The sequence below is a fragment of the Protopterus annectens genome, chromosome 1.part1 (genome assembly GCF_019279795.1).
Source record: "Protopterus annectens isolate FY-2018-M chromosome 1.part1, PAN1.0, whole genome shotgun sequence".
NCBI classification, from domain to species: Eukaryota; Metazoa; Chordata; order Ceratodontiformes; family Protopteridae; genus Protopterus; species Protopterus annectens.
In genome coordinates this window covers 1,736,530,782-1,736,558,469 of record NC_056726.1, presented here as the reverse complement: position 1 = coordinate 1,736,558,469, position 27,688 = coordinate 1,736,530,782, and the positions used below count along the sequence as shown (strand labels likewise).

The 27,688-nt window shown below is 41.9% G+C and overlaps 1 protein-coding gene across 1 annotated transcript in view; it reads right to left on the bottom strand.

Annotated features, from left to right (window-relative positions):
- Positions 1 to 25,051, bottom strand: part of RPS6KA1 (ribosomal protein S6 kinase A1) — a gene marked incomplete in the record, with an annotated part of 1,961,688 nt that extends 1,936,637 nt beyond the window's left edge. The window contains 1 exon segment of the mRNA XM_044084242.1: positions 24,605 to 25,051. Coding sequence (XP_043940177.1) covers positions 24,605 to 24,664 — 60 coding nt within the window.
- Positions 25,052 to 27,688: the final 2,637 nt, after the last annotated feature.

Here is a 27,688-nt window from a genome sequence, read left to right as displayed (position 1 = left end):
AGGCAGTCGTCCAGGTATGGGTAAATTTGAATTCCCTGAAGCCTGCAATGAGCAATTACTGATGCCAGGCATTTCGTGAATACTCTGGGCGCAGTAGATAAGCCAAAGGGCAATGCTGAGAATTGATAATGCTCTGATCCTGCAAGAAATCTGAGGTGTCTTCTGCAATCTGGTCGTATAGGGACGTGCAGGTATGCCTCCTTGAGATCTAGAGTCACCAGCCAAGACTCCTTGCCCAACATGGGAAGAAGCTGCTGGAGGGTCAGCATTTTGAATTTTGGAACAATGAGGTATGTGTTCAGTGCGGACAAGTCGAGAATAGGTCTCCATTGATTTTCTTTTCTTGGTACAAGGAAAAGCCTGGAGTAAAATCCTTGGCCTTGTTCCATTGGTGGTACCTTTTCTATAGCTCTCATACTTAGTAAGTTGTTGATTTGTCTTGGAGCTTCTGTTTTTTGGCTTGGTGGCAGGTTTGGCATTCCCCTCTTTTTTGGTAGAGTGTGAAAGTGAAACCTGTAGCCCTTGTCTATTGTTTGTAAAGTACATTTGTCTCCTGTAATGTAATGCCAGTTGTCTGAAAATAAGGCTAGCTTTCCCCCCAAGGGAGCTTCCAGTTGTTCCCTGGTAGGCGGTATCAGAGCCAAGTCATTGTGTCTGTCCTGTGGAAGTGGTTGTAGTTGAATCTGTGGCAGTACTTCGCTGGTTGGTAGGTTGCCACTGACGTCCCCTGTAGGCACCCCTAGATTGATTTCTGCCTCTTGGGCGTCTATTTCTGCCTCTGTGTGCTCTGGAGCTGTCCGGAAAGGACCAATTCTTCGAGGGCCAATTTCTGCTAAACCTCGGAGGTTGGACCTGTAAGAAATCCTTGACTGTTTGGACAGATTTTGCTTTTTCTTCCACCTTCTTTAGAACCTCCTGTGCAGGGGAGCCAAACAAACTTGGTTTCTCCATGGGGGCATCTAGGAGTTTTGATTTAACATGGTCTGGTAAGGATTGTTCTTTTAACCATGCATGTCTTCGAATCACTGTTCCAGTCATAGCTGATCTAAAGGAAGCCTCCAGTGCATCATAGCCACATTTTAAGAAATGGTTACTGACCTGCTGAGAGTTATGTACCAAATCCTGAAGAGACTTGCGGTCTATAGGTTCAGGAGGGGATAGTTTTTTATTTAGCTGGTCTAACAAATTCCTGATACTGAATCATGTGAAATTGACAGTTTAAGGCCCTAGCCGAAAGAGCAGCAGAAGTATAAACCTTTTTACCCCATCTCTCTAATGCTCTAGATTCCCTTTCAGAGGGAAGAGGGTTTTTGGCAGAAGCAGCTGCCACACCTTTAGGGCCCTGTGAAATGGTTTCAGGGTCTGCAACAGGAGCCTTATACAAATGGTAGTGTGTGTCCGGGACCCTGTAATATCTGTCAGGCTTGGCAGGGGCCGGAGGAAGAGAATCAGGTGCAGTACAGGCATCATTAAATGCATCATCAACGACTGTTAGTACTGGAGGAATGGCTAAAGGCCTATGCTGTGGTAAGTGTAAAAATGTCCTTAGCCTTTTCCTTGAATCTGAAAAATCCTGGCCCTGCCACTGGAAATGTTGCCTCATAGCATGTAAAGTTTCCCCAAAAGAAAATTCTTCAGGAGGAGAAGCAGAAGGAATGGAGTCTTCTGCATCAGAATCCTCATAAGGAGAATATGGGCCTTCCTGAGGGTCTGAAATATCTGAGCCATCCGAGGAATAGTCTGTAGCGACAGGTTCCTGGGGTTCAGTCCTAGGCCTCTTATCTGAAGGGGGCTGAGAGGCCCTGTCTGGGTGAGGTTGGGATCCCCTGATCAAAGAAATGAGATCCTCAGCCAGGCTGAGTATTTGAGAACTAGAGGTAGGCCTATGTGAGGGAGTTTTAGCAGGTAAGGCCTTAGAAGATTTAGCTGCTTTAGCCCTGGCAAAAGCCTTGATGGACATAGAAGCAGGGGGTATAGAAGCAGGGGGTCTAGCAGCCCCACGTGCAGGGGTAGATATGTCTAAAGGAATAGTGTCTGACTAGTCCTGGGTGCCTGCTACTGTAGCAGTAAATTCAGTAGCAGATTCAACCATGCTCTGTGAGGCCTCGGCTATAGGAGGCATGCTTTCGGCCGAAGGAAGAACAGAGGACTTGGTTTCAGCCGAAACAGAGACACTCGCGGTTGGCCTGACAGTGGTTTCAGCCAAAACCACGGGCCGCGAGTGTCGGTCCTTTTCCTTGCGCTTTTTAGCTATTTGAGAAGTCAGAGTTTCCGACGGCATTTTGTAAGCAAAAGCGGGACCAAAAAACTCCTCTGCAAACTCCGACCGACGTCCAAGTGTCCGTCGGTTGAAGGAAGCACAGGCTAGACAAGCTGATACATCGTGGTCTGGGCCTAAACAAGGAAGGCAGTAAGAGTGGAAATCCTTATGAGGTATTTGTTTCCCACAAGTTAAACAATTATTTACTTTTTCTGACATCGGCTGAGGCAAGAAAGAGTCCCCAACGGGGTACTTAGCTTTTTAGAAGTCTTCGGTAGTAAAAATCTCTGGATCTGACCGACCGGCACTTGCGAACAGCTTCTGCTTCGGGCACCACGCGGCAAGAAAGACTGAGGAAAATGGCGTCGGCTGATGCCTTTATACCCAATAAACAGCAGCTATGACGTCTGGTGAAGTGCGACATCAGCCGAGGCCAGACCCAGACTTTGGAATCCGGCCGACCGAAGGGCTGCCTGAGGCAGGACAACCCATATGTTAGGACTGCAGATGCATCCTTGAAGGACACAAGATTCCCCATATGAACAGCAGTTAAAGAATGCATTTTTGAAAGGCAGTAGTGCGCCTATAAGCAGTTTTATTACAAAACACATGGTAGACCATCGTACCAGCAGGTTACAATCATTACTTGAATATGCTAGACATGCCGCAAGGCATTTTAATAGCAAAAAGAAAAAGAAAGCTCAAGTATTTTCTGTAGAAGACAGAGCAGAAGTTTATGTAGTACAGTCTGGGAAAAGGGCAAGAAAAATGCACAGGGAAACAAGCAGTCTGATCAGCGATCAGAGGACTTTGAAGGGCGTAAGAAAAGGGGAGAAATGTTTTAAATATGGTTAAAAGGGACATTTGGCAAGGGATTGCAGGAAAAATAAGAAGGCAACAACGGAAGACAAGGAGGATGAGGACTGACTATATGATAGTCAAGAATCACCAGAAGGGGCTAGTAAAGAAAGGACAAATGAGAATCTGAAAGAGGGAGTAGAGAAGTGCAGGAAGTTAGTGACAATGAAGAAAACAAAATATTAGATCTAGCTTTGTTGAACCTGGAGCTCTATTTAACAGACACAAAACCAGAAGTTACACTCTTGGTAGAAGGAAGGGAGGTCAAATTTTTGTGAGATTCAGGGGTATCACGGACCCTGATACACCCCTCCAAACTACCAGAAAACAGAGTCACCTGATTACATATTGGTCAAAGCAGCTAATGGACAGCTGTATCGGGGAGCCTCTTCTCCCATAACATTGCAATAATGATCCAGTTTCAGGATTAACACAGAAAAGCAAAATTGTAGTTTCTGCAAAATGCCCAGTAAATCTCTTGGGCAGAGACCTCATGCAGATATTTGGTATAGCAGTAGTCCCAACCATGCAGGGTATGGAAGCACAGCAAGAAAATAATACCTTTGTGGTGCAATCAGAGGGTGAAATGTTTTACTGGTACAGCCGGTACTTACTGGTCCAGGGACCGTGACCGAGGAACTAATGAGCATAGCCATCAGTAAGTTTTCCTCCCTTGACATTGATAAGCAACACCTGTTGCACTGTACCCTGTATTTTTGTAACACACCAGGACCTGATAAGGAATATGAGAAAGAATTATTTAAGAATCATACAAATAGACTGATGCTGCGTAACCTGTACTGGGACACAGAAGGGAACAGTGTAGCCAGATGTTCACTGCCCCAGGAGTTATTTGCACTTTCTAAATCTAATAGGATTACCACGTTAGTTTAACTAAAAACAAAAACATAAATGGGCAGACCTAGGAGAAAAAGCCACGAAATGGGAGAAACAGACAGAACTAGAACTGTCAGAACACGGGATACAAGTACAAAAATTGAATTGGATAACTCAGACCAACCCAGCTGTGCACTTGCAATCTGGCAAAGACAGCTGATGGACACTCCTATTAAAGGAGGAAGAAAATGCCTTGCAAGGTATACCAGAGGCTCTCTTGTCAACAGGGAAATCAGATGTAGGACTCATTTGTACAGCGGGGCCAGTCACTATCACGCCAAAGTCAGCATTCAGACCACAAAAAAGACAGTATCCCTTAAGAAAAGATGCAGAGGCAGAGATAAAGCCTATTATAGCATCCTTACTTAGGGGGATACTAATAGAATCTCCCGATTCACCATGTAACACACCCTTATTTCCAGTTAAAAAAGCCAATTGAGAATGGCGTATGGTCCAGGATTTTCAAGCTGTAAATGACGCGGTAATACCAAGGGCACCCATAGTGCCAGATCCACACACCTTGTTGAATGACTTAAAACCTCAACAAAAAGTATTTTTCTGTGGTAGACATTAGCAACACATTCTTTTCAATACCGATACACCCCGATAGCCAGTATTGGTTTGCATTTACATTTCAAGGAAAAAGATATACATATACACGCCTACCACAGGGATATTGTGAAAGTCCAACGATATTTTCACAAGAAATGGCAAGCAACTTGGCGGGATTCAACCCAAGAGGTAGCCAGGTTTTACTTTATGTTGATGGCCTTCTGCTGGTGGCCCCCACCCAGCAGGATTGTAAGAAAGATACCATAGCACATCTACGATTTTTAGCTGCTGAGGTACATAAGGTAAACAAAGAAACTGCAGCTCTGGAAAAAACAGGTTAAATACCTAGGATATGTAATATCCAAGGAAGGTAGAATGTTAGATGAGGACAGAAAAGTAGCAATTTTACAAGCACCAAAACCCACTACCAAGAAGGAAATGATGACCTTCCTGGGTACAACTAATTTTTGCCGAAGCTGGATTCCAAACTATGCTTTGGAATCTGCACCCTTAACTGACCTTATACACAAGACACCTATGGCAGTGCAGGATTTGTTACAATGGACACCAGAGGCAGAGTCTGCCTTTTGTAAACTGAAGCAGTTAATAGTGTCCTCACTAGTTCTGGGATTGCCAAACTATCAAAATTTTTTTCCAGACTGTAGATTGCAAGCAGGGTTACATGGCATCAGTATTAACACAACAACATGGGGATAAGCAACGCCCCATCGCTTACTATTCATCACAACTGGACCCAGTGGCACGATCCTTACCCCACTGTGTACAAGCAGTAGTTGCAGCTGCAATGGCAGTGCAGGCTTCAGCCTCAGTAGTCTTGTTCCACCCTCTCACTTTGAGAGTGCCCCATGCAGTCGCGATCATTTTACTGCAAGAAAAAGTGGCATATCTCTCCCCTGCTAGGCATCTTTCCTGCATGACTATATTGTTGAGCCAACCTCATATGACAATTGAAAGATTTACAACTTTGAACCCTTCTACGTTGCTCCCAACCCCTGCAGATGGCACACCCCACCGCTGCCTGCAGTTAACTGAGCAAAAGACCCTACCTAAAAAAGATCTCACTGACGTCCCCTTGGACAATGCCGAGGTGGCATTACGTGGATGGCTCGTGCAAAAGGGGTCCTGCAGGAAAAAACTTAGTAGGATATGCAGTAATCTCTGATACTGAGATTGTAGAAGCAAAATCTTTACCACACTATTTATCTGCACAGGCAGCAGAATTGATTGCCCTGGCACGGGCATGTACCCTAGCAAAGGGTAAATGTGTAAACATTTTTACTGACAGCCAGTACGCTTTTTCCACTGAACAAGTGTTTGCACAACAGTGGAAAAACCAGGGAATGATAACATCTACTGGCAAGCCTATAAATCATGCACAGGTTTATTTTAGATCTTTTAGAATCTATTCGGTTACCTCAGAAAGTGGTCATTTGCAAATGTACAGCTCACACCAAGCAACAGGATAGGATTTCAAAAGGTAATGCGAGAGCTGATACAGCTGAAAAACAAGCGGCCACAGAAGTATTTCTTTTAAATAAGGAATTGCAGCCATCTGAAACCTTAGATCTAGACATGTTAAAATAATGCAGACACTCACTACGCAAGCTGAAAAACAGCGATGGATAAAACGAGGAGCGATCCTTGAAAAGGGGCTGTACATCTCTAAAGAAAACAAACCAATACTACCCTCTAATTTGTTTCGCTATGCAGCATTGTTGAGCCATGGGCAATGCCATGTCTCAACAGGGGGGATGGTACAGCTGGTGAACCAAGTGTTCACAATGTACGGATTTACAAAGCACTCTAAAAAAATTTGTTCGATGTGTCAGATTTGTAAAAAACATCATGCACAGGGGGCGATAAAGCCCAAGCAAGGGAGTTTCCCCACACCACCATATCCGTTTCACACTATCTGTATGGATTTCATAGAATTCAACAAATATGAAAATAAAAAGTATTGTCTTGTCATTATAGATATGTTTTCCAGGTGGGTGGAAGCCTTTCCAACCAAAAATCCGGATGCAGCTACAGTGGCAAAAGTACTTGTCAAGGAAATTATTCCTAGGTTTGGCATTCCGGAAAGAATCTACAGTGACAACGGTACACATTTTATAAATCAAACCATACATCAGTTAAGTATGCATTTTGGTATTTCTTTAAGAAATCATTGTGCATACCATCCACAGTCTGCAGGGCTGGTTGAAAGGCATAATGGTATATTAAAAAGCAAATTGAGAAAATCAATAGCGGACACAGGAAAAACTTGGTTGTACTGTTTACCCCTGGCACTGTTGAGCATGAGAACTGTCCCTACAGCAAAAGGATAGACTCCTTTTGAAAAACTGTTTGGAAGAGCTTATTATACACCCCAGTGGAAACTTCTCATGTCATCAGACCAGGAAGCCGATTTTACACTAGCTGAATATATGAAAAAGTTGTTGAGTTCTAAATGTCTGTTGCAGATAAACAAACCAAAACATCGGAAGTGGCAGTGACGCCAGAAGACTGGGTATGGATTAAAATCGTGAAGCGAAAGAACTGGGCATCGCCAAGGTGGGAAGGTCCCTACCAGGTGCTTCTTTCTACACTTACTGCAGTCAAAATAGCAGAACGAGCTTCGTGGATACACCTGACGCACTGCAAGCTGGTAAAGAACTTTGAATTGGACAAAGATCTTGCCTCTCCATCGGGATCCTAAGGCACAAAGTCTGGCTACAAAGGGGGGTCAGATCAATAGGACTGATCCATCTCAAACCCAATGAAGAAACCATCGGTGCTGAAGGTCCTATTAGGGCAGAGAGTAAGATCACGTGTCCAAAATAAGATGACGGAATCCAGTAAGATCCAAATACACAGACTTGGAAGAACTGGAGAAAACGGAAATGCAGAACAACCGTTTCCACAAAAATATTATATGACCATCCTGTTGACTGTACTGGTGACAATCTTTTTATTGTGGCCATTTCTTTTCTCAGCCACGCAAGTAGAACTAAATACGCGTGCAGAGTGGCACCCGAACTTTAATACTTACCAGGCAATTAAATATGTGTATGCTGAAACCTTCAATGTTTCGAATTGCTGGATTTGCACGACTTTACCAACAGCATATGGGGGGCTACTGTTAACTGCAGTTCCTCTAGGGGCTAACAAGACCTGGGAAAACTTAATTTATGATACATCAGATGTCACATCAAAAGATAAGGTAGCATTGCACTTGTCTATTCGACAGAAAGGAACTGTGTGTTTTTAAAAGAATGATGCAGTCAAGGTGGGTTGGAGCTATTGCAATGTAACTGTTCCCTATAGATGCTACACTAAATCCGATAACATCAGATTCTATTGCAACACAAGCTATGATTCATTTGTTAAACTGATGCATAGGACAATTGAAGTAAAACTTAATGCTGATCTCTGCAAACAACTGTCTATAAAATCGACAGAAAAAAGTGTTTCATGCAGAACAAGGGTATAGTAAAGTTACTACTAAAGTGGAAGATTGTTACTTTATATGCGGAAGAAAAGCATATAAATGGCTACCCGAGAATTGGTCCGGCAATCGTTTTTTGGGATACCTGGTTCCGGCCATACGACACACGAAAGTTTTACCTCAAGGGAAGATTCGGAATGTCCGAGAAATCAAGAAGCCTGTCAATCCAGTGGGACAAATCAATGCACCCTGGAAATACCATCATGACTTAGGCCCTGGAAATAACAAAGGACTATCACACATGGATCTGAGTGATACTGTCATATTGTGGGCAGGCGTATGAACTGAGAAAATTGTCTAAGCTTCTTGAAATAATGAGTAATGCAACCTTTTCTGCCCTAGAATTGGTAACCGATGAACTGACTGCCATGAGAACAGTGGTACTTCAAAATCGCATGGCTCTTGACTTCACCCTGGCAGCGAGAGGAGATACATGCGCTTTAATCCAGGAGGAGTGCTGTTCGTATATTCCTGACCACAAACACGAGACAGACAACCATCTTGAGGTAATCCAGCAGGTGTCGGCCATGACCAAACCAGGACCAAATCCACTGACTGACTTTTTCCAGAAATTGTTTGGGGGGGGGCAGTATCCTGATGAACATTCTGATTGCCATCTGTGTAGGGATAGCTCTACTGATGGTGTGTGGGTGGCTGCTGCATCCCCTGCATAAAAGGACTAATCAAAAATTTTGTAGACATTTCAGTTTCGGAAACCTTATACCAAGATGCCGAACTCGAAGAATTACTGAAAAACTGAAAATGCTTTCATGGGTTTAAACTAAATGACTCCCTTAACTGCAAATCCTGAGTAGGAAGAGGTTACGGGAAGAAAATAAAAACTGTTTATGCTTGTTTTGAAAGTTAAAAGTATTAAAAAGGGGGGAAATGTTAGGAAAATGCATAATAGCAATGTGCATGCTTAGTACATTAAAGGCTTAAAAGGGTTAATACATTTATTCTCTTCATACTGCATGAATCTGCAGAGCTATTAGAAACTTAATAAAAGACACTTATTCTGCTTATGCAATGAAAATATGTGCAGCTACCGGAAACTTAACAAAAGACATTCTATTTCTGCTTATGCCATGAGAAAATGTGCAGCTGCTAGAAATCTTGATAAAGAAAACAATAGATGTTTGAAAGCTTAAACCATAGTCAGCACTACTTGTACCAAAGCTAGAAATGTACCTTGTATCTAGACAAAATGTATTGCATGCATTAGAACTGTACAATGGAAGAATTGAAGAGACAAGGTGGGCTAAAATAAGCCCAAGGCCAGGTTGTTTTTCTCAAATGTTTTTGCAAGACAGCAATAATCTGACCAGGTCAGCAATAAACCTGGTAACATTTTCTGTGCAACATACAGAAAGCTGTGTCCAACTACATCAGCAGTAGATTAGTAACATTTTCTATGCGACATGAGAACTGTATAAGAATAACGTACTGACCACCAGAAAGTCAGACAAACCTTGTACCTACATGCTTTGTCTCCTTGCTGCAAGTAATAAAGGGTGCCTTGCTTGAACCCAACGTGTATTGATCTTTGAAGTTTTTTCTTTTACATTTACCCATGAACAAGAAGTACAAGTGATTACTTCTGTCGGCACTATACACTTATCATACTAATATACACAATGTTTTGCTTCTTCACTTTCCTCATTTTCTTCTCTCCAGGCAGAGAAAGTCATCCGTGCTCTATCCTGGTTAATAAATTCAAGTAATTAAAAACTGCACCATTTTTTATTATATAAACTGGCTGAAAATTCAGATTTACAAAATGTTCAATAAACTGTTCTGGCGTTTTAGTAAAATTACAAAAACAAGTCATAAATATCCTACACCAAGATTGTAAATTTATATACAGACTAAATGCAGACAACCCCCATCTTTGTATTATGTGAACTATTTTAATATATGTACTTATACGGTAAGTGTGTATGAGAAAAATCACTCAAAATTATACATTACACATACATTTTACAAATACTCTCGCTCTTGGGTTTCTAATACCACAACGGGAATGGACTTCATTCCCAAGTCAAAGTACAATTAAAGTTCATAAAATTAGTATTGTTTCAATGTTTGATGTCAGCCAGAAGTGTTCTTCGCAGCACCTGCAATGTGCTCAGTAATAACGCCTTCCGCAATTCGTACAGGGATATATGTAATCGGTAACAATCTAAATAAAAGACTCCAGATTTTTTTTTTTTTTTTTTTTTTTTTACAAGACCCATTCCTCCTACTAACCAAAAATGTGCGGGTATCTTTCTCCCACATTGCTCTCATTTCTGGTGAAAATCCTGATATTTTAGGACTGTCTTTGTATGCAAGACAGTGGTCACTGGATGCAGAGATTTCGATGATAAATGCTACTTTTGTCTTCTTTTCATGGACCGCTATATCCGGTTTTCTAGCATCTATCTTTTAAACTACTGGTAATGGGGGATCCCATGTGATGTAGACCATAATTTTCTATGATGCTTTGTGGCTCATGTTTCCAGTGTTTTTCAGCCACTTCAATACCATAATGTTTGCATAATCCCCAGTACAACAATCTTGCCACATTAGTTCTTCTGCCATTAATATATCACAACTAGTAACAAGGTGTGCAACTGTTTCTAATTCTGGTTTAGAAAACCTACATTTATCCGTTTTCTCCCACATGTTCAATTGACTTTGAAAACCAACATGTACATAGCCCACCCACTATCTTGGGCTGCTAATATTAACTTTCATATCTTGGTTTGAATTCACCTCTCAACCACTCCTGTGTTCGTTCCTGATAAACATGAAGTTTTCTATACTTGCAACTATATTTATGCATTTTCCACATTTCTTGCCTTCTCATCTGGTCCTTCACCTTGTATTCTCTCTCTCGTTTTTTGGCACATTCAGTTGCTGCCTGATTCGATTTCCATTCCTGCTTGACGCCAATATGCTTTTGCTAGACTAAGCAGGAAAGTTATTTTAGATTTATTCTCATGTTTCAGAACTTTCTCTACATTTGGGCCTTGTGAGGTCAGCAGATGTGTGCAGTCCCACGATTGCAGATCTATACATGTAATCAATTTCAAGGATGCCCATCCCTCCTTCAGCATGGGGAATATATAATCTTGGTATGCACAGATTTTTATAAATCATTTTGTGAGCATGAAGCATCCTTCCTGTTTTCCAACACATTTTGGGGCCAGTCACTCACTCAAAACTGTAAGTTAGGACAGGAAGAGCAAATTGGTTTATAGCTTGAATTTTGTTCCTAGATAATGTTTTCAGGATTAAATTTAAGCCTTCCAAAGTAGTCCTTACCAAGTTCTATTTGCATTTGTTCATGTTTTACTGTTAATCCTTCATCAGTTCCCAAATATTTATATACTCCATCTTGGTCAAGTTCTTTTATATCACATTCTTGTCCCAAACTGACGTTTTCTTGGTGCTGCAGTTTTCCCACTTTAAATGTTGCTTTTTCACATTTATCAAGACCAAATGATATTCTTATATCAACTGAAAAAGTTGACTATTAATTATACAGTTTTAAATCAGAGAATATTGGAAGTCTTTACACTTTGTCGTTTAAGAGCCAAGATATAGACATGGCCTAAGCTGCAGGAGCCAAGTTACAGCCATAGCCTAAGCCGTTAAGGGCAAGGCAGACTAGCAGCAGTGACAGTCACCCTCGAATATTCCCCTTTGAATTTCTCTCCCTGGAATAATAATTTGTCCTTTACCATGGCTTAACTGCAAAGTGGTCTGTCACGGTTTCAAGGTCATTGTAATGTAGTCAGTGCAGGGTGTATGTTATACATTTTTAAGCACTCTTATCCACGAATGTGGGATACTATCAAATGCTTTATAGTCAAATCCATGGCATACTTAAATTATTGCCCTTTTTACAATTCTCCACTATGAATTTATTTAACAAATGATCCTCTGCTGCCTTTTTGTTCTATTGCCATAATTGAGTTTCTTCTAAATGATTATAAACTCTGTCAGCATCAGTTCTAGTGTATAGTTTATATGTCGTCAGTAGGCAAGTTATTGTTGGTCTATAATTTTTAGGGTAGGTTGCAGGTTCACTCTAAGTAGGACCATTGTTTTTCCTGCTCTTAACCAGGTTGGTGTCTGTTCGGGGTGCTCATATAAATAGTTCTTACTCATGGCTAAATCATAGTGCAAAAGTGTTAATACTACTTTTAACCAGAAGTTTAAGTACTACATCTGGGCCTGGGGTTTTCCAATTAGAGGCCAATGTGGACTTCATCCCATTTCATATCCTGTACCTTTAACCATTACTTTTTCTAGCCATTTAGCATCTTTGTTATGTTCCACAGGACCTTCTTTTTTTGGTGGTCTTTCAATTCCTTTTACCTTGTTTCCCAATTCTCTAAAAAAAACTTTTGGGGTCATCAATAAAATTACTTTTGTACTTTTTCCTTTACATTTATCTGTACATCTTCTAAGGTTTTTCCACCTGTGCTGAGATTCCAGTATATGAAGAGACACCCCTATGAAGAGCACAAGCTGTGCTCCTTCAATTTGTGGGATGTGCTTGGTTGTAAGATAAGTGGGTTCTGTAATGCTGAAACTTTTGGGGCAAGAAGTGCACACAAGTGTTAGAGGTGGATTATGGTCATAAGAGTTAGGGAAGGTTTTAGGGCCCTGTTTTTGAGATAGTGTTATGTGAAGTGTGTGCGTCCAAGTGTCTTGCATAGTGGTATTACCTGGAAAGGGTTCTTGTAAGGCAATGTGTATAACGAAGGTTAAGGATAGCGGCAGGTTAAGGGTTAGCACACAAGCAAGGCTGCATAGGGGTGAGAGGGTTAGAGTCTGGTTTGAGCCTAGTTGAGTCCCTGCAATGTACCACTCCTAATTCACAGGAATCTCTCGGAGGTTGAGCAACCAAGAAACAAAAGGGAAAATGGTCTAACCAACAAACAAGATTCACTGCAAAAACTGATATAGTTGTGACACCAACATGAAAGTGCCCATTTGGCTGGATAATTTGGATGCTGTTTCTTTGCCTTAAATAGCCATTGCTTAAACCAGTTTGTACTTGTTTGCTAAAAGCTGCAGTGATATAGGCCTTCTGCCACTGCTCTGCTGGGAGTCTGGAAAAAGATAAGTGCTTAATTTCAACTGTTTTCTGCACTTCTGTTCTACTAAAATCACTGAAATCACTGGCTGCACATCTGCTTAAACTCACAACTGTTTTTTTTTTTTAACACTTTGTGAATTCAATCCTTACCCTCCCAGTTGCTGTTGTCATGTTAAAGTTGTAGCTATAGGCCTCCAACTTTGCCTCAAGATGCCCACTCCACCCAACTGGGCCTCTTCGAATCCATTAAGATTCAACCCTTTACCCTGATCATGGGCGACTAACTATCCAAACAGATTCCTTGATTTAGTCAATGCAAATGCCTTGGACCAGTTGGTCAACAGCCCCACAACAGGTGAAAATATTTTGGACTTGCTATCAACTAACATGAGTAACCACTGCAGCATCCCTACAGTATCATCATCCCCGGAAAGATCAGACCACAAAGCGGTCACTTTCGAAGTCACCATCTCCCCCAACCCCCCATAGCTAGGGTCAAGCAAAAAAACTTCTCCAAAGCTGGTTACAACCTCCTGAGGGAAGGTATAAACAGCTTCACAGCCCCCTCCCCTCCACAGGAACTGGCACACATGTCCAAACCTACATCAAAGCACTATATGAGCATTTATATAGCTGCATGGAATTCAGAATACCTGACAGGATGACATCCTCCTCCTAAAGGAATAGTAAACCTGTCTCTTGGACATCTACAATAAATAAACTCTAATAAAAAAAGGAGAAAACTGCTGCCCAGGACTAAGAAGCAGGTGTAAATTGGAAGCAATCTCTCCTTAGCCTGAACAAGCAAATAAGAGCACTAGTGAAATCCTCCAAAGCAAACGAGTCCAAACTGGCCCCATCTACTAAACACAATCATAAGGCCGTCTTCACATATGTCTGCAACCTCAAGGGAAGCACCCAGATTTGTTCAGAACTGGTAGTCAAGGACACCACATACACAAACGCTGCAGATATAGCCAAACTGCTGGCAGACTTCACCCTTCTGTCCCCCCATCAGTAAAAACAGGACATCCCCAGTACATGCCCCTCTCCCCTTATCTCTAGGAAGCAGATTATCACTGCCCTCTCACAGGCATAAAGTACAGCCTCCATGGGATCAGATAACATCCCAGGCTGCATCATGCATGAACTCAAGCAGGAACTTGCAGCACCATTAGGCATCCTATTCAACCAAAGCCCGAGTTCCGGCTTCATCTCAGCTGAGTGGAGAACAGACACTGTCATCCCTTTGCACAAAGGTGGAGAGTCCACCGATCCTGGAAATTATAGACCTATCAGCTTAACTAGCCTGATCTGCAAGGCCATGGAGTGGATTATCATGGACCTCATTAACAGACATTGGCAACCTCCAGACACTCGATCCCACACAATTTGGTTTCATTAAGGGGAGGTCATGCCTGTTAAATTTGGTCAAATTCTGTGAGACTGTCACCAAGGTAATGGATGAGCAGAAGACAGTGCACACCACCTACCTTGACCTGGCCAAAACCTTAGATACGATTCCCCACTGAGGTACAATAGATAAACTCTCTCAACTAGGCATCAATCCATATGTTACCAGATGGGTAGCAAACTGACTCACTGATAGAAACCACCTCAAGCAGTAGACCCGTAACAAGCGGTGTACCCCAAGGATCGATCTTGGTGCTGCTGCTGTTTGGGATGTACTTTTCTGAGGTGCAGGAAAAACCAGTGGGCTATGACTTAACTAGGTTTGCAGATGACTGCAAGCTGGGTGCTTTCATCAATTCCTCTAGTGATGTGGACATCCTCCAAGAGGGTCTCACCCAAACAAATGACTGGTGCCAGAAACATGGCCTCAAACTGAATGCCAAAAAATGCATCATCATCCCCTTTGGGGAGAGTGATGTCCCCACAAATTATCACATTGATAAAAAGGTTCTAAGCATGCAATCAGACATGAGGGACTTGAGCACCCAGGTTGATGACAAACTTTTTGACCATCATATTGCCTCCGTTGTATGGAAAGCTTTCTACATGGCCCACCTCATTAGTATGGATATTTCATCTAAAGATAAAGTTTGTCATAACATCCCTGTATTCTTCCCTTACAAGGCCCATTGAGTACAATGCCCCTTCTGCCATGTACCTCACAAGGCACATGCAACTGGAGAGACCACAGAGGTTCCTCACCAGGAGAATCCAGGGCCTCAAACATCTACCCTACACAGAGATGCTAAAGGCGCTGTCCCTCAGTCTCCTACAGACTCCTCAGAGGTGACCTGTCTGGCAAATAAAGCAATCTCTGACACGCAAGTCAAGCTCCACTTGAGTAACCCGCACACACAACCTCAACCTGGTTTGTGACATCAACAGGACTTGTTGGCAAGAGATCTGTGTCCAAGACACTTCCCCCTTTTGTGGAATAGACTCCCTCTGCACATCAAGCAGAGTGCCTCATTAACCCTTTTAAGCACAACCTGGATAACTGGATGGGGAACAGAAAATACACCCCTGGGATTCCACCTGTGTCCCTACTGGAGAGTGGCATAGGGAGCAGACTTGTTGGCACATGGGCTAAATTATTCGCCAAGCTTGTAAGGGCCTGAGGAGCAATAGCCTAGTAACTTCCTATGATCCAAAAAGTTTGTATTGGGAGGTAACCAACAACAAACCAGAATACTTTTATAATACAAAAAAAAAAAACTTTTCACCCACCTCATGACTCAAGTCACTCGGGGATTAACCAGGGTAACATCAAAAATGAAGAGGCAAAGAAATTGATCTCCCTGTGACTAGCACTTGCTTTAAAACCTGATGGAAAGCACTAGGAAGTCAAACTGATACAAGCACTCAACTCTCCTTGTTAAGAAGGAGAAATTAATCGTAGGCACTAAACAGCCTATAACTGAAAGTACCTTGCTAAGGTAAGGGAAAACAGCTCTAAAAAAAAAAAATAAATAAATAAATAAAGCACCAAACCAAGCATGTCCAAAGGTCAGCTTCCAGTGATTTCTCATGTCCACCTGGTGAAGCTGGGAATACTGGAGCAATGCAGGAATTGCTTCATGTACACAGACAACCCTCTCCTCCTACCACCAAACACTACAACCTGCGAGAGATGCACTTACATAGCCAAACTGGAAGCAAAGCTCTCTCCACCTAAGATTGCACTAGACAGTCAAGAGGAGAAGATTAACACCCGCACTACACATCAAGCAACACATAGCCCTTCTAAACCCACACCACCAACACCCACATATAGCAACACTAAACCCACATATGTGGAGGCCCTTAACTGTAACCTGCCCAAGCAACAAGGACTTCCAAAGCTGAAACACAAACACCAATCACAACCGGTGTCACATAACTCACAACACCAGTGTACCACCCAACAGCCCTTAAGGCAAGACAACGTACTCACTTTAGTAATATGTGACTCTATAGTCAGGCACACTGATGTCCCACTCACCAGGCTGAACAAGGAGAAAATTACAGTCAGCTGACGGGTGCCAGGATCGCCACATAACACATGCACTCAAGTCACTCCACAACAAGTACAAATAGGACTCTTGTCATTGTCCATGTTGGAGTGAATGATTTGAGACATACCTCCCTGGACTACATGAAGAGAGACATGGAAGAGCTCTCAGATCATGTGGCCCAGGCGGCTATGACCCTAGCCCAGAGTAGTATCCTGCCTTCACCCAGAATGACACCACAGTATAAGGACAAAATGATAGACTTCAATTGGCTAAGCTTCTGGTGTTATTCAAAGGGGATCCAGTATCTATCTGCCTGGGATGACATGATTGACAGACCATGATGCTTTGCCAGAGATTATCTGCACCTGTCGCCCCTGGGATTCAGGTTACTGGACAAGGCTCTTGCCACCCCTATAGTGCCTTTAGGCCAAGTTCAATGGACAAAGCCATCACCACAACAGGTACAAGCATGCAAAATCTGAAGGTAATGCTACTCAATGCTAGAAGTCCAAACCTCAAAATTCACTCTCTCGTGGCACTCTTAAAAATGGAGAACATAGACATCTGTGCAGTAACTGAGACCTGATTCATGGCTCCAGAGAGCACCCCTGCAATACTAAGCTACAACTTTTACCACACATTTTGGCCACCAAACCAGGACCGAAACACTAAAGGTGGAGGAGTGTCCATATTCACTAAGAATATTCCCAACACAATGCGTCTGAAATTCTCCAGGTGAAACTAACACTAGGTAAGACTGCAATCCAAATTGTAGCTTGCTACAGATCCCCCACCATGCCCCAAGATTCTCACAACACCTTTCTAAACATACTGGAAAATGTGAAGATAAAACCAAACACCCCAATACTGGGTGATTTCAACTACCCTGCCATTAACTGGGAAAACTACTCGTACCAACACCTTTGTCCAACGGTTCTTGGAAGTCATAAATTCCAACACCCTGGATCAACTGCTCCTTAATCCCACCAGGAGCTTCAATATCCTAGACCCGGTCATTACCAACTTGGGAAATCTATGCTCCACACCTATGGCCATCCCCTCATTGGTCAGGTCTGACCATAAGCTAATCACCCTTGACATCCACATCCCACCCCCCCCCAGTAAGGAAACCGTCATAAAAAACTTCTCCAAAGCCAACTTCATGCGACTCAAGTCAGAAGTGACAAACTTCATCACACACATGCAGACAGGAACTGAAAGTCTGACTGCTGAATCCTACACTAAGGCACTGTACGAGCACATACACTCATGCATGAATCGTGCCATCCCCAATAGAACAAAGACGCTGTCCTTCAAAAAAAGGAAGCCAATCTGGTGGTTCCTTGCCATAAACAAACTTAACAAAAGGAAGAAACTGTTGCAGAAGAGAGGAAAATCCCAGGATGTAAAAAAAAAAAAAACTTCCTTACCAGCCTCAGTAAGAAGCAGATATCCCATCTAAAATCCTCCAAAGCTAGTTCCGAAAATAAAATTGCCAAAGATTCCAGAGACTACCACAACCAGTAGCAGACTCCAAATACCTCAGGGTTCAGTCCTGGGACCGCTTTTGTTTGGCATCTACTTCTCTGAAGTACAGGCCAACACTAAAGGACTCTGGCTAACAAAGTTTGCAAATGACTGAAAAGTGGGAGCAATTACTGAAATCACCAAATGATGTGGATATTTTACAAAAGGGCCTTACAGAAAGATGCTTGGGTGCCAGAGCCATGGGCTCAAGCTCAATGCCAAGAAATGTATAGTTATCCCCTTTAGGGAAAAAACATGTAGCCATGAATTACCATATAGGTGGCAGTACACTAAACACTGACAGTGTGACAAGAGACTTAGGAACACAGGTGGACAGTGGTCTCACCTTCAATAAACACAACAGTTAGGAAATCCTTCTACGTGGCACGCCTCATCACCAACGGCTTTTCACCCAGAAAAAAAGGGAGGTCATTGTCCCACTGTACTTATCCCTCATTAGACCCATTATAGAATCCAACGCCCTGTTTGGTATATACCTCTCAAGACATCTGCAACAACTGGAAAAGCTGCAGAAATACCTCACTAAAAGAATCACAGGCCTAAAGCAGATGCCCTATGCTGATAGTCTAAAAAACTCCACCTATACTCGTCGCATATCTACTCAGAGGCGATCTCTGCTTAACATACAAGGCCATGTCAAACCCAGAGCTGTTGGACATGCTACACTTAAAGAAATCCCAATCCCTCAGAGACACGCTCCAGGGATCTAAACCTTGTCATCACAATGAACAAAACATGCTGGAGGGATAGGTTCCCAACGCAGAGACTCCCCAGACTCTGGAATAGACTGCCCATACATGTCAAGCAGAGCGCCTCTTTAGCCCTCTTCAAAAGGAACCTTGACGATTGGATGCGAGATAGGAAATTCACCCCACATCACGTCAGTCACCCTGCTAGACAGGGGTCCAGGGAAGTAAATAGTGTGGGAAGAAATAGCTAGGGAATTATTACGGCTAGGCTTGTGTAGGCCCTAGAGCCGCTAGCCTACTACCAACATCCTACTGGAGTAGAGAACGAGATAACTACAGTCTGCCCTTCCTCCCATGGCAAACACATGAGCTGTAAACTCCAGTTCTTATCCGTTTCAACAGTTGTGTGCATGTATATACTATTTTTTTTAAATGCATCACAACCCCATCCCCAGTCTAGTCTGTTCTAGAAATGTATCACAACCCCATCCCCAGTCTAGTCTGTTCTAGAATACAGACTTGCACAGAAACTTGGAGACAATCTCACAAGTATCCAACCAAAGCTGGAGCCCAGCCAAGTCTCCATTATAATGCAACTGGCTGAATACATACATATCCAACTAAGCATTAGAATATAGCACTCAGACTATCAATGCAGGGTTGTAGGTCCAGCCAATCTCTTCATGAATGAACTACAGAAGCTACAAGCCTATTGCCCCCACCCCCCACTAACAGGCAAGCTACCAGTGTCCACTCACTCTCATCCTCACCCATCCAGCTTCTCCAATATGAAAAATTTTAGTCAGGTTGTGTGGGTTGTAGTCAAACTTTATCCCACTACACTACAGAGGAAAGATCTTCAGCATTACCAGTATATAGAGAGACACGGCTATGCAAAGGAAAATATCAATGCTGTACCTCTCGCATGTCCCTCAATTTTTCCTCCTCCCTTCTAAATGTGCTCCACTATAATTTTACCAAACAGTGAACAAATACATTTAAAGGATTCATTCTTCTAAAAGCATTTCAACAAATCACTTTATTCTATTAGCTATGTATACAAACAGTACTTTAACTGTGTCCCTAAATGAAGCCCTCACTTCCAGATTTTTGCAGTACTTGGTTGAAAGCATAGTCAACACTGCCGGGCAGGACTTCCTCTGGAATTCCATCCATGGACTGAGAGAGTTGGCTAATCACAGTCTCTTAGCATACATAATACATTGCAAGACAACTATGGGCTATAATACATGCCCTGCCTGTACTATGCAGCAAGGACCACTAAGGCACACCTACTTAAACAATAACTTTGTATGGAACAACATCTGGGACTGCAGTACCCATGTGAATATAGTGTGAAGAGGTGTTTTGAAATTATCATAGCTCCCCATGCATGCACCCCACACTGCATACATCATATTTAATCAAATGTACAATATTTTAAGATGTTATGTTATTCTGCAAGGCCCTTTGCAGTCAGGCAGTGTTGAAAAGGTAGAATTTCACCATGGTCTGAAACACTGCACAAGACGGAAGCCTAAATATTTGAAAGGAAATAGTACTGCTTGCCTGGAGGGGGGGGGGGGGGGCAGACCCAGAAAGGAGAAGTCTTTATCCACACACACTAAACAGTGTAAGACAGTGACAGAGACTGTACACAGAACAGGAATCAGTGTGGATGCGTACGCACATACAACGACAAATGGATTCTTTTTCATTAAAAATTGTCATTGTGCATAATGTATCAAATGCTGCCAACACACTGAACAAATATGGCCTTTTTGGAATGAAGAGCACTCTGAAGAAAATCATCCGGAGGACACACGACAAAGTCTGCCAAGTGACCTTAAGAAAACTGGAAGCAACTCTCTAAGAACTGATATCTGCCAGTTTTCTGGTACCTAGTATCAAATCAACACTTGGCAATAAAGTAACACGCAATAGCTTTCAAACAGTGTAGTGATATACCACACTTTCAGAATAACTCTGTAGGAAGCAAACCTTAAACAGATTACATACCAGACAGCCCCCACATATGGGTTCCGATTATCATTAGTTCACCAATTCGCTCAGAGAAATTATTTTGTTGGTAAATCACATACTCTAATGAAATTTACTACTCCAAATTTGTAGAAGATGAGAATAAAAAATGCTTTTTAAAACAAAAACATGTTTGTGTACCAAATTTAGTGTCACCACTACAGAATGCAAGGAGCTTCAGATCAAGGGCAAAGGGGCTATGGAAGGGCTGAAGTAGCATACATTGCTTGCATCTAGCTAAACAAGATAGGCACACATCTTTGATAGCATATACCAAGACATAATATAATGCCTTCTTTATCACCCACACTTTTCTTCTGCACGACATAATGCAGAGTTTTAACTAGTTACCCTTCCATGGCATGAATGCTTCAAATTGGAAATTATAAGCAGAAGTTTTACTACCACATGCTCTTCCTAAGTATTATCAGTAACATTCACATTTCTCAACAGGATAAGGAGCAAGACAGGCAACAATCTCTGGGAAACATTAAACGTTGTACTTAATCACTGAAAATCCTTCAACCTGTGGCATACTGAAAAGAGGTTTTCATTTTCAGAAAGTTCAGTTAAGAAATCAGGTGCAGAAGCCCACTATTCCAGCCCAAATAGACAGCAGCATCCAATGATACTCAATGTAAAATACACACATTTGCTTGAAAGCAAAAAAACAAAATTGATAACATTTTCAGGCATCTTTATCCTTTTATGTTTTAGTAAATTGAGTCCTACAAGTTATTGACCAAACAAAGCACGCTGTTGTCTTTGAGAAGCTCAAACATATTACTACTTGCAAATTAGTCTTAGTCTTAATGACTACCATCCTGTGTCTGACACTACAGCCCAAAGAAAATAGTAAGCAACGGTCTTGAATAACACAAGGCCAGCGGTTTGTAAGAATAACCTATGTTTGTACAATATATTATTACTCTTATCTAGAAAGGACATGGTGTGCCATCTGAAGTATGAGCTGATGCACAGTGAACTTCAAATAAAAATGTGAAAAGCACTTTCACTTTGCACATTACCCTCTGATCAGAAAGTACTAAAAAAGGCTAAAGTGTCAGCAGTACTGGACAGTTTAACCCATGGCACATTACCGTGCAGCCTGTGTCAGTCTAGAACCATAGTCATGCTGATTAGCTGCAAGCCCAGTCTAGAACCATAGTCATGCTGATTAGCTACAAGCCCGGTCTAGAACCATAGTCATGCTGATTAGCTGCAAGCCCAGTCTAGAACCATAGTCATGCTGATTAGCTGCAAGCCCAGTCTAGAACCATAGTCATGCTGATTAGCTGCAAGCCCAGTCTAGAACCATAGTCATGCTGATTAGCTGCAAGCCCAGTCTAGAACCATAGTCATGCTGATTAGCTGCAAGCCCAGTCTAGAATCATAGTCATGCTGATTAGCTGCAAGCCCAGTCTAGAATCATTGTCATGCTGATTAGCTGCAAGCCCAGTCTAGAATCATAGTCATGCTGATTAGCTGCAAGCTCACATTGCATCCACTTACAAGTAGCACATCATGCAAACTCTGAAAACATGTGTAAAAATCACCAAATTATTAAAAACACATAAAAACTCTGAGGGCTCATGATACCCCCGATAAAATATCAAATTTTCATAAATCAATTTAAATAATAAAAAAAAAAAAAACACAGCACAACTTAAAACCGATACAAACCATGTATTTGTGAAGGCCTAAAGAGAGAAACCTATTACACAAAATACTGCATATATTACCCAGGGGTTGTCATAATTATTTATAAATATATTTATATATTGCATATACACATGCATACATACAATACAGGGTTTTAATCTCATCTTTGGGTCGGGAAAGTTGGCTAAGCTTAAAATGGCCCATTACGGCAGATGGGCTAGTACTACCCAAGTACAATTCATATCTCCTATTAACTGTGTACAAAATTCATATCCCCTAGTTGCATGCAAACAGAACAAAACAGCAATTAGATGCCACTAATTTCTGCCCAGGGTAGAAAGGTTCTAATTTACAAGTCATTCATACATATTCTAAATTGTACACAAGGTTATAATCTTCCCACCAAAACAAAAATCTAATACGAAGAAATATTAAAAGTTTAAGTGTAAAAGGTGAAAAAAAAAAATCCACAAGATCAAAGTACGGTAAAAATTATACCACCTGAAAAGATAATGTATCTCTTTACCTTTATATTGCTTTAATCACAGAAAGGGAGAGATAAGGTTGTCTAGGTAGTTGTCAAGTTTCTTTGCTGCTAGAAACCACATATTAGCATGACGTAATTACATGATGAAGCTGCTGTAAAACAGCTCAAAAAAATGGATAAACATATTGGAATGCAACAGTGGAAACTCAAAGTATCCCAGTTCCAGGGCTTAGATCACTAAGTTTTGGTGAAATGGTGAGATGATAATTGGCTAAAGAGCGTTTTGTTCACTCCTCAGAACAGCAGTGGAAACAATTAACTTTGCTGCATTCAAGAAACTGCTCTTAACTTTATGTATATTAAAATTTCTCTTGGGTAGTTTCATGGGGTTCAAAAGTGAAGTCACAGATATATTTGTAGTCCCCACCATCAACAACCTGGTATTTGCATTCTCTAATTTGACAAGTTCATACTTAGAAAAAAATGCATACCTACTGGGATATTGTTATCTGAAGTCCCAGAGGGAGAACTGAAGGAATGTTTTCTGCATACCTAACTAAGCCAACTGTGTTAAGGGTGGCAGGGTGTGCTTCCAGAGAGATTTTAAAGGTACAGTCCAGGCTTAAGTTTAACGACCAGCTATATACACAAGGGCTATATGGTAGCAAAGACCCAGCAATAAAATGATATAAACAAATACACACGCCAAATTGTAGATTACACACGAACGTGTTGCTCCAATCAGAATACTAAACTGTGCTTAACTGGGACTATGCAATTATGGGACTGTTGCAGTGCCATGAGGAGTGTGTATGTGTGTATATGCATAAACACTGAAAAACAGTAAAAACATTTGATTTCAAGTCACATAAATTTGGTAAGGAAACGGCACACAATCCAATTACAGTACAACTACACGGCTATAATTGTGGCTGAGAAACTGCATTTTCAGCGAGACCTATTCTACTCTAAAGAAAAACGCCAGTTAAATAAAACAGAATTATAAAGCTGCACACCCCCTCCCTACTCCGTATAAGGAGATCTCAATATTTTACTCTAACACGTGCGAGCAGAGTTCCTCCATCGTCTAAGAAATGCACATTTTAGGTGGGGGGTCCTACACCCAGTCCCAGAATGTAGTGTTATATACATGCAAACATAAAACATAAATGAAACAGGGCAACGAAAACTGACACCGGTTAATCACATCGCTTAGTAATGCAGAAAAGGCAGAGGAGCACTATACGAAAGGCATTAAACCCACATTTTTACACTAGGGGCTTCCGCGTTCAAAATCCACCCAGTCCTGCAAAGAAGGCGTCTTCCAGGAAGCATCCAAGAACACATTGCCGAGCTTCCCCTACGACCCGTGTTATGTTTCAGTATAAATGTCCAGGCACTAGAGTGTTTTCTTAGTCTTGCAGCATTTTGTAACTGAAAGAAATGGAACTTGGTGACCACATCTATACACTATTTGCAATGTTTTATATAGTGCACCAGTTTTGCGAAGATGGTACCGGGATAAACTCTGCATTACTCACCTCAGTGTCCAGGTGGACTACTTCCATGCTGGTCCAAGGTTCGGTTTGTGCAAGCGGCATCTTGATGCGGGTTGGATGCCAAGGAGCAAAGACTACCTCAATTAAATTCCAAAATAATATAGAAAGGAATGTCTCAACCACTCAGGAGTCACGCTGGCTTTAACTTGAGGAAAGACTTCCTGGTACACAGCAAAATTCTCCTTGTTGACCCGAAGTGTACGAGTCTCTAACAATCGTTCTTAAGTCAAGATAAATCACAAGAACCCACAGGACAGTATTCACTCCAATGACGAGATAACTGCTAAGATCAACCCTAAAAGACATGCAATGTTAAATGCAAAACTACAACCAGTGCGTTATGCCTTATTTCCAGCACTCTATGAAGCACAGTTATCCCCACAGCCAGCTGCAACACATTCAGTTCTACAGTGCAGAGCACAGACAGCCTTTTTCTTAGATAATTGCTCCCGCCCCTCTGCTCGGCTGAAAACTGTACAGCCCGTGGCTCGTGCTGCGCGACTTACCGCTGATTGGGCTTCCTTAGGAGACTCGGATTCCTATTGGTAGAGACGCTGATATAAATAATGGAAGCGGGGTTATTGGGTTTTTTTTTTTAATAATTTGTGTTTCGCTCATTGTGTTATCTTCTGTATGCTGGTGTGGAGCTTTTGGATTGTATAATTGTAGTTGACGCATTGTTTTATGCTACCTTGATTTGATTTATATCCGTGTTATAGAGACAATAATGAAGTACTTGCACTTTTGTGTTCTCGAACCGTTCTTCCAAGAACAGCGCCCGTTCCTTTAAGCGCGCTCAAGAGCACCTACCACAGCTCCCCCTCACCTAATCAGGGGATCAACCAAAAAAAATCAGGGACAGTCAGGGTCATTTTTAAATACTATTAACTTGAAACACTGGCTTAATATGAGAATGCCAAGTAATACACATTTTCCTAAGTAAAAGAAACTATAACTCTTATGGAGTAAAATCACCACCTTTCTTGTAGAGCCGAAATCAAAATCAGGGTGAGTTGAGAGGTACGAGGATTACTACCTGCCTCTCCACACCAGGGCGGTCCCTATTTGGGCAATTGTGTCCTGAAAAGAAAGAGTCAAATGGCAGATGACTTTTGAATTTAAGATGAAACATTTCCCAAATGTCCACTAATAGTTGCATAAAATACTCATTTTGTATCCAAATTATATTATTATATACAACTACATAACTCCAATTCTACAACACTTCGCAATTGTTTTAGCAAAAAAAAAAAAAAAGTGAAGTTCAGTCTTTTGCCTTGGTTGTGGGTATGGCCAGTCTTGCAAAACCCTACATTTCCAATAAAAAATGTTTTACTTTGTGCATCTGAAAAGGCAACCCTACTTCCTGCATCTGGTGGACATGACCAGCTAGTTCCTACTGGTTCCTGACAAGTGTCTTGAAATAAACAAAAATATTGATTTAAAGAAAGTTCCACCCTTCACTATTGTATTAATGTACTACCTGCCTCCTTGAAATTGGAGCACCTGCATTATTGAAACTGAAGCACTATGTTGCGCATTTACAAAAGTCGTCATCATCAACCCTCTTCCCATTATCTACATGGTGTCAAGGTGTCATGTTAACTGTTGCCATCTCTCTTGATTCAGTGCCACACTCCTGCCTTTAACACTCATATCTGACTGTTGCAGATCTTCCCTCACACAATGCATCCACCTGTTTGCTGGACAACCTTGTTTCAGCTTACCTTCTTCCTGTCTGTCCCAAATCTTCTCCACCAGATTGTCTTCAGCTTTTCTGCATGTGCCCGAACACCATAATCTGTTCCCTTTGATATTTTCTGCAATTGTAGTTACTTTGGCTTTTGCACTTATGTCCTCATTCCTTTATCTGTCCTACAGTGTATATCCTACCACCCTTCTCAGCCACTTAATTTACAAAGACTGTGTCTTGCTAAAAGATGAACTACCACATAGGCAGCAATCTACTTAACACCGAATGTGTGATAAGAGACCTTGGGACCCAGGTGGACAGTAGTCTCTCATTTGATAGTCACATCGCCACATTAGTCAGGAAGTCCTTCTACGTGGCACACCTCATCATAAAAGGGTTCTCATCCAGGAAAAAAAGAGGTCATTGTTCCCCTCTACTCGACACTCATTAGACCCATTATAGAGTACAACGCCCCTTTTGGAATGTACCTCACAAGACATCTGCAGCAGCTGGAAAGGCCACAGAAGTACCTCACAAAGAGGATTACTGGCCTCAACAAATGCCCTTCACTGACCGCCTCAAAAAACTCCAGCTTTACTCCATAGCATATCGCCTGCTCCGAGGTGATCTCTGCCTAACATATAAAGTTATGTCAAACCCAAAGCTGTAGGACATGCAACACCTAAAGAAATCTCAATCCCTCCGTGCTACACGCTCTAGGGACCTAAACCTTATCACCAAAATAAACAGGACATGCTGGAGGAATAGATTCCTGTCCCAGAGACTTCCCATACTCTGGAATAGGCTACCCATCTGTGTCAAGCAAAGTTCTTCATTAGCACTCTTCAAGAAAAATCTTGATGAGTGGATGGGAAATAGGAAATACACCCCGGGGATCACTTCTGTGTCTCTGCTCGACAGTGGCACAGGAAAATAACTTTCTTGGGTGGCGTAAGCCAGGGAACCTTGTTGGCTAGGCTTACGTAGGCCCTTGTGCCAATAGCCTAGTACCTACCTATGAACCAGCGATATTACAGTTTGAGATATGGAGTTGATTTTTTTTGTCTCTGGTGGACTTCCTCCTACAAAACAAGACTTGATAGACTTGGCTTGGCCTCTTTTCCTTCACAGTGTTAACAGAAATGCTCATGCCAGGAGCAGTAATACACCACCAAATCGTCCTTTGGCTCTGGGGTGTGTCTACAGCCTCAAGTTCATAGGTGTATACTAGGCTAATGGCCACTAGGGCTTTTATAAGCCTAGCTAAAATTGTGTCGCTATGTATCATGGGCATTTATAAAGCGGTGGTATGTTAGGAAGTGTCTAGAGGTTATGGGAGTGGTGTTAGTGTGGGCATTACTGTTTGCCTCTAT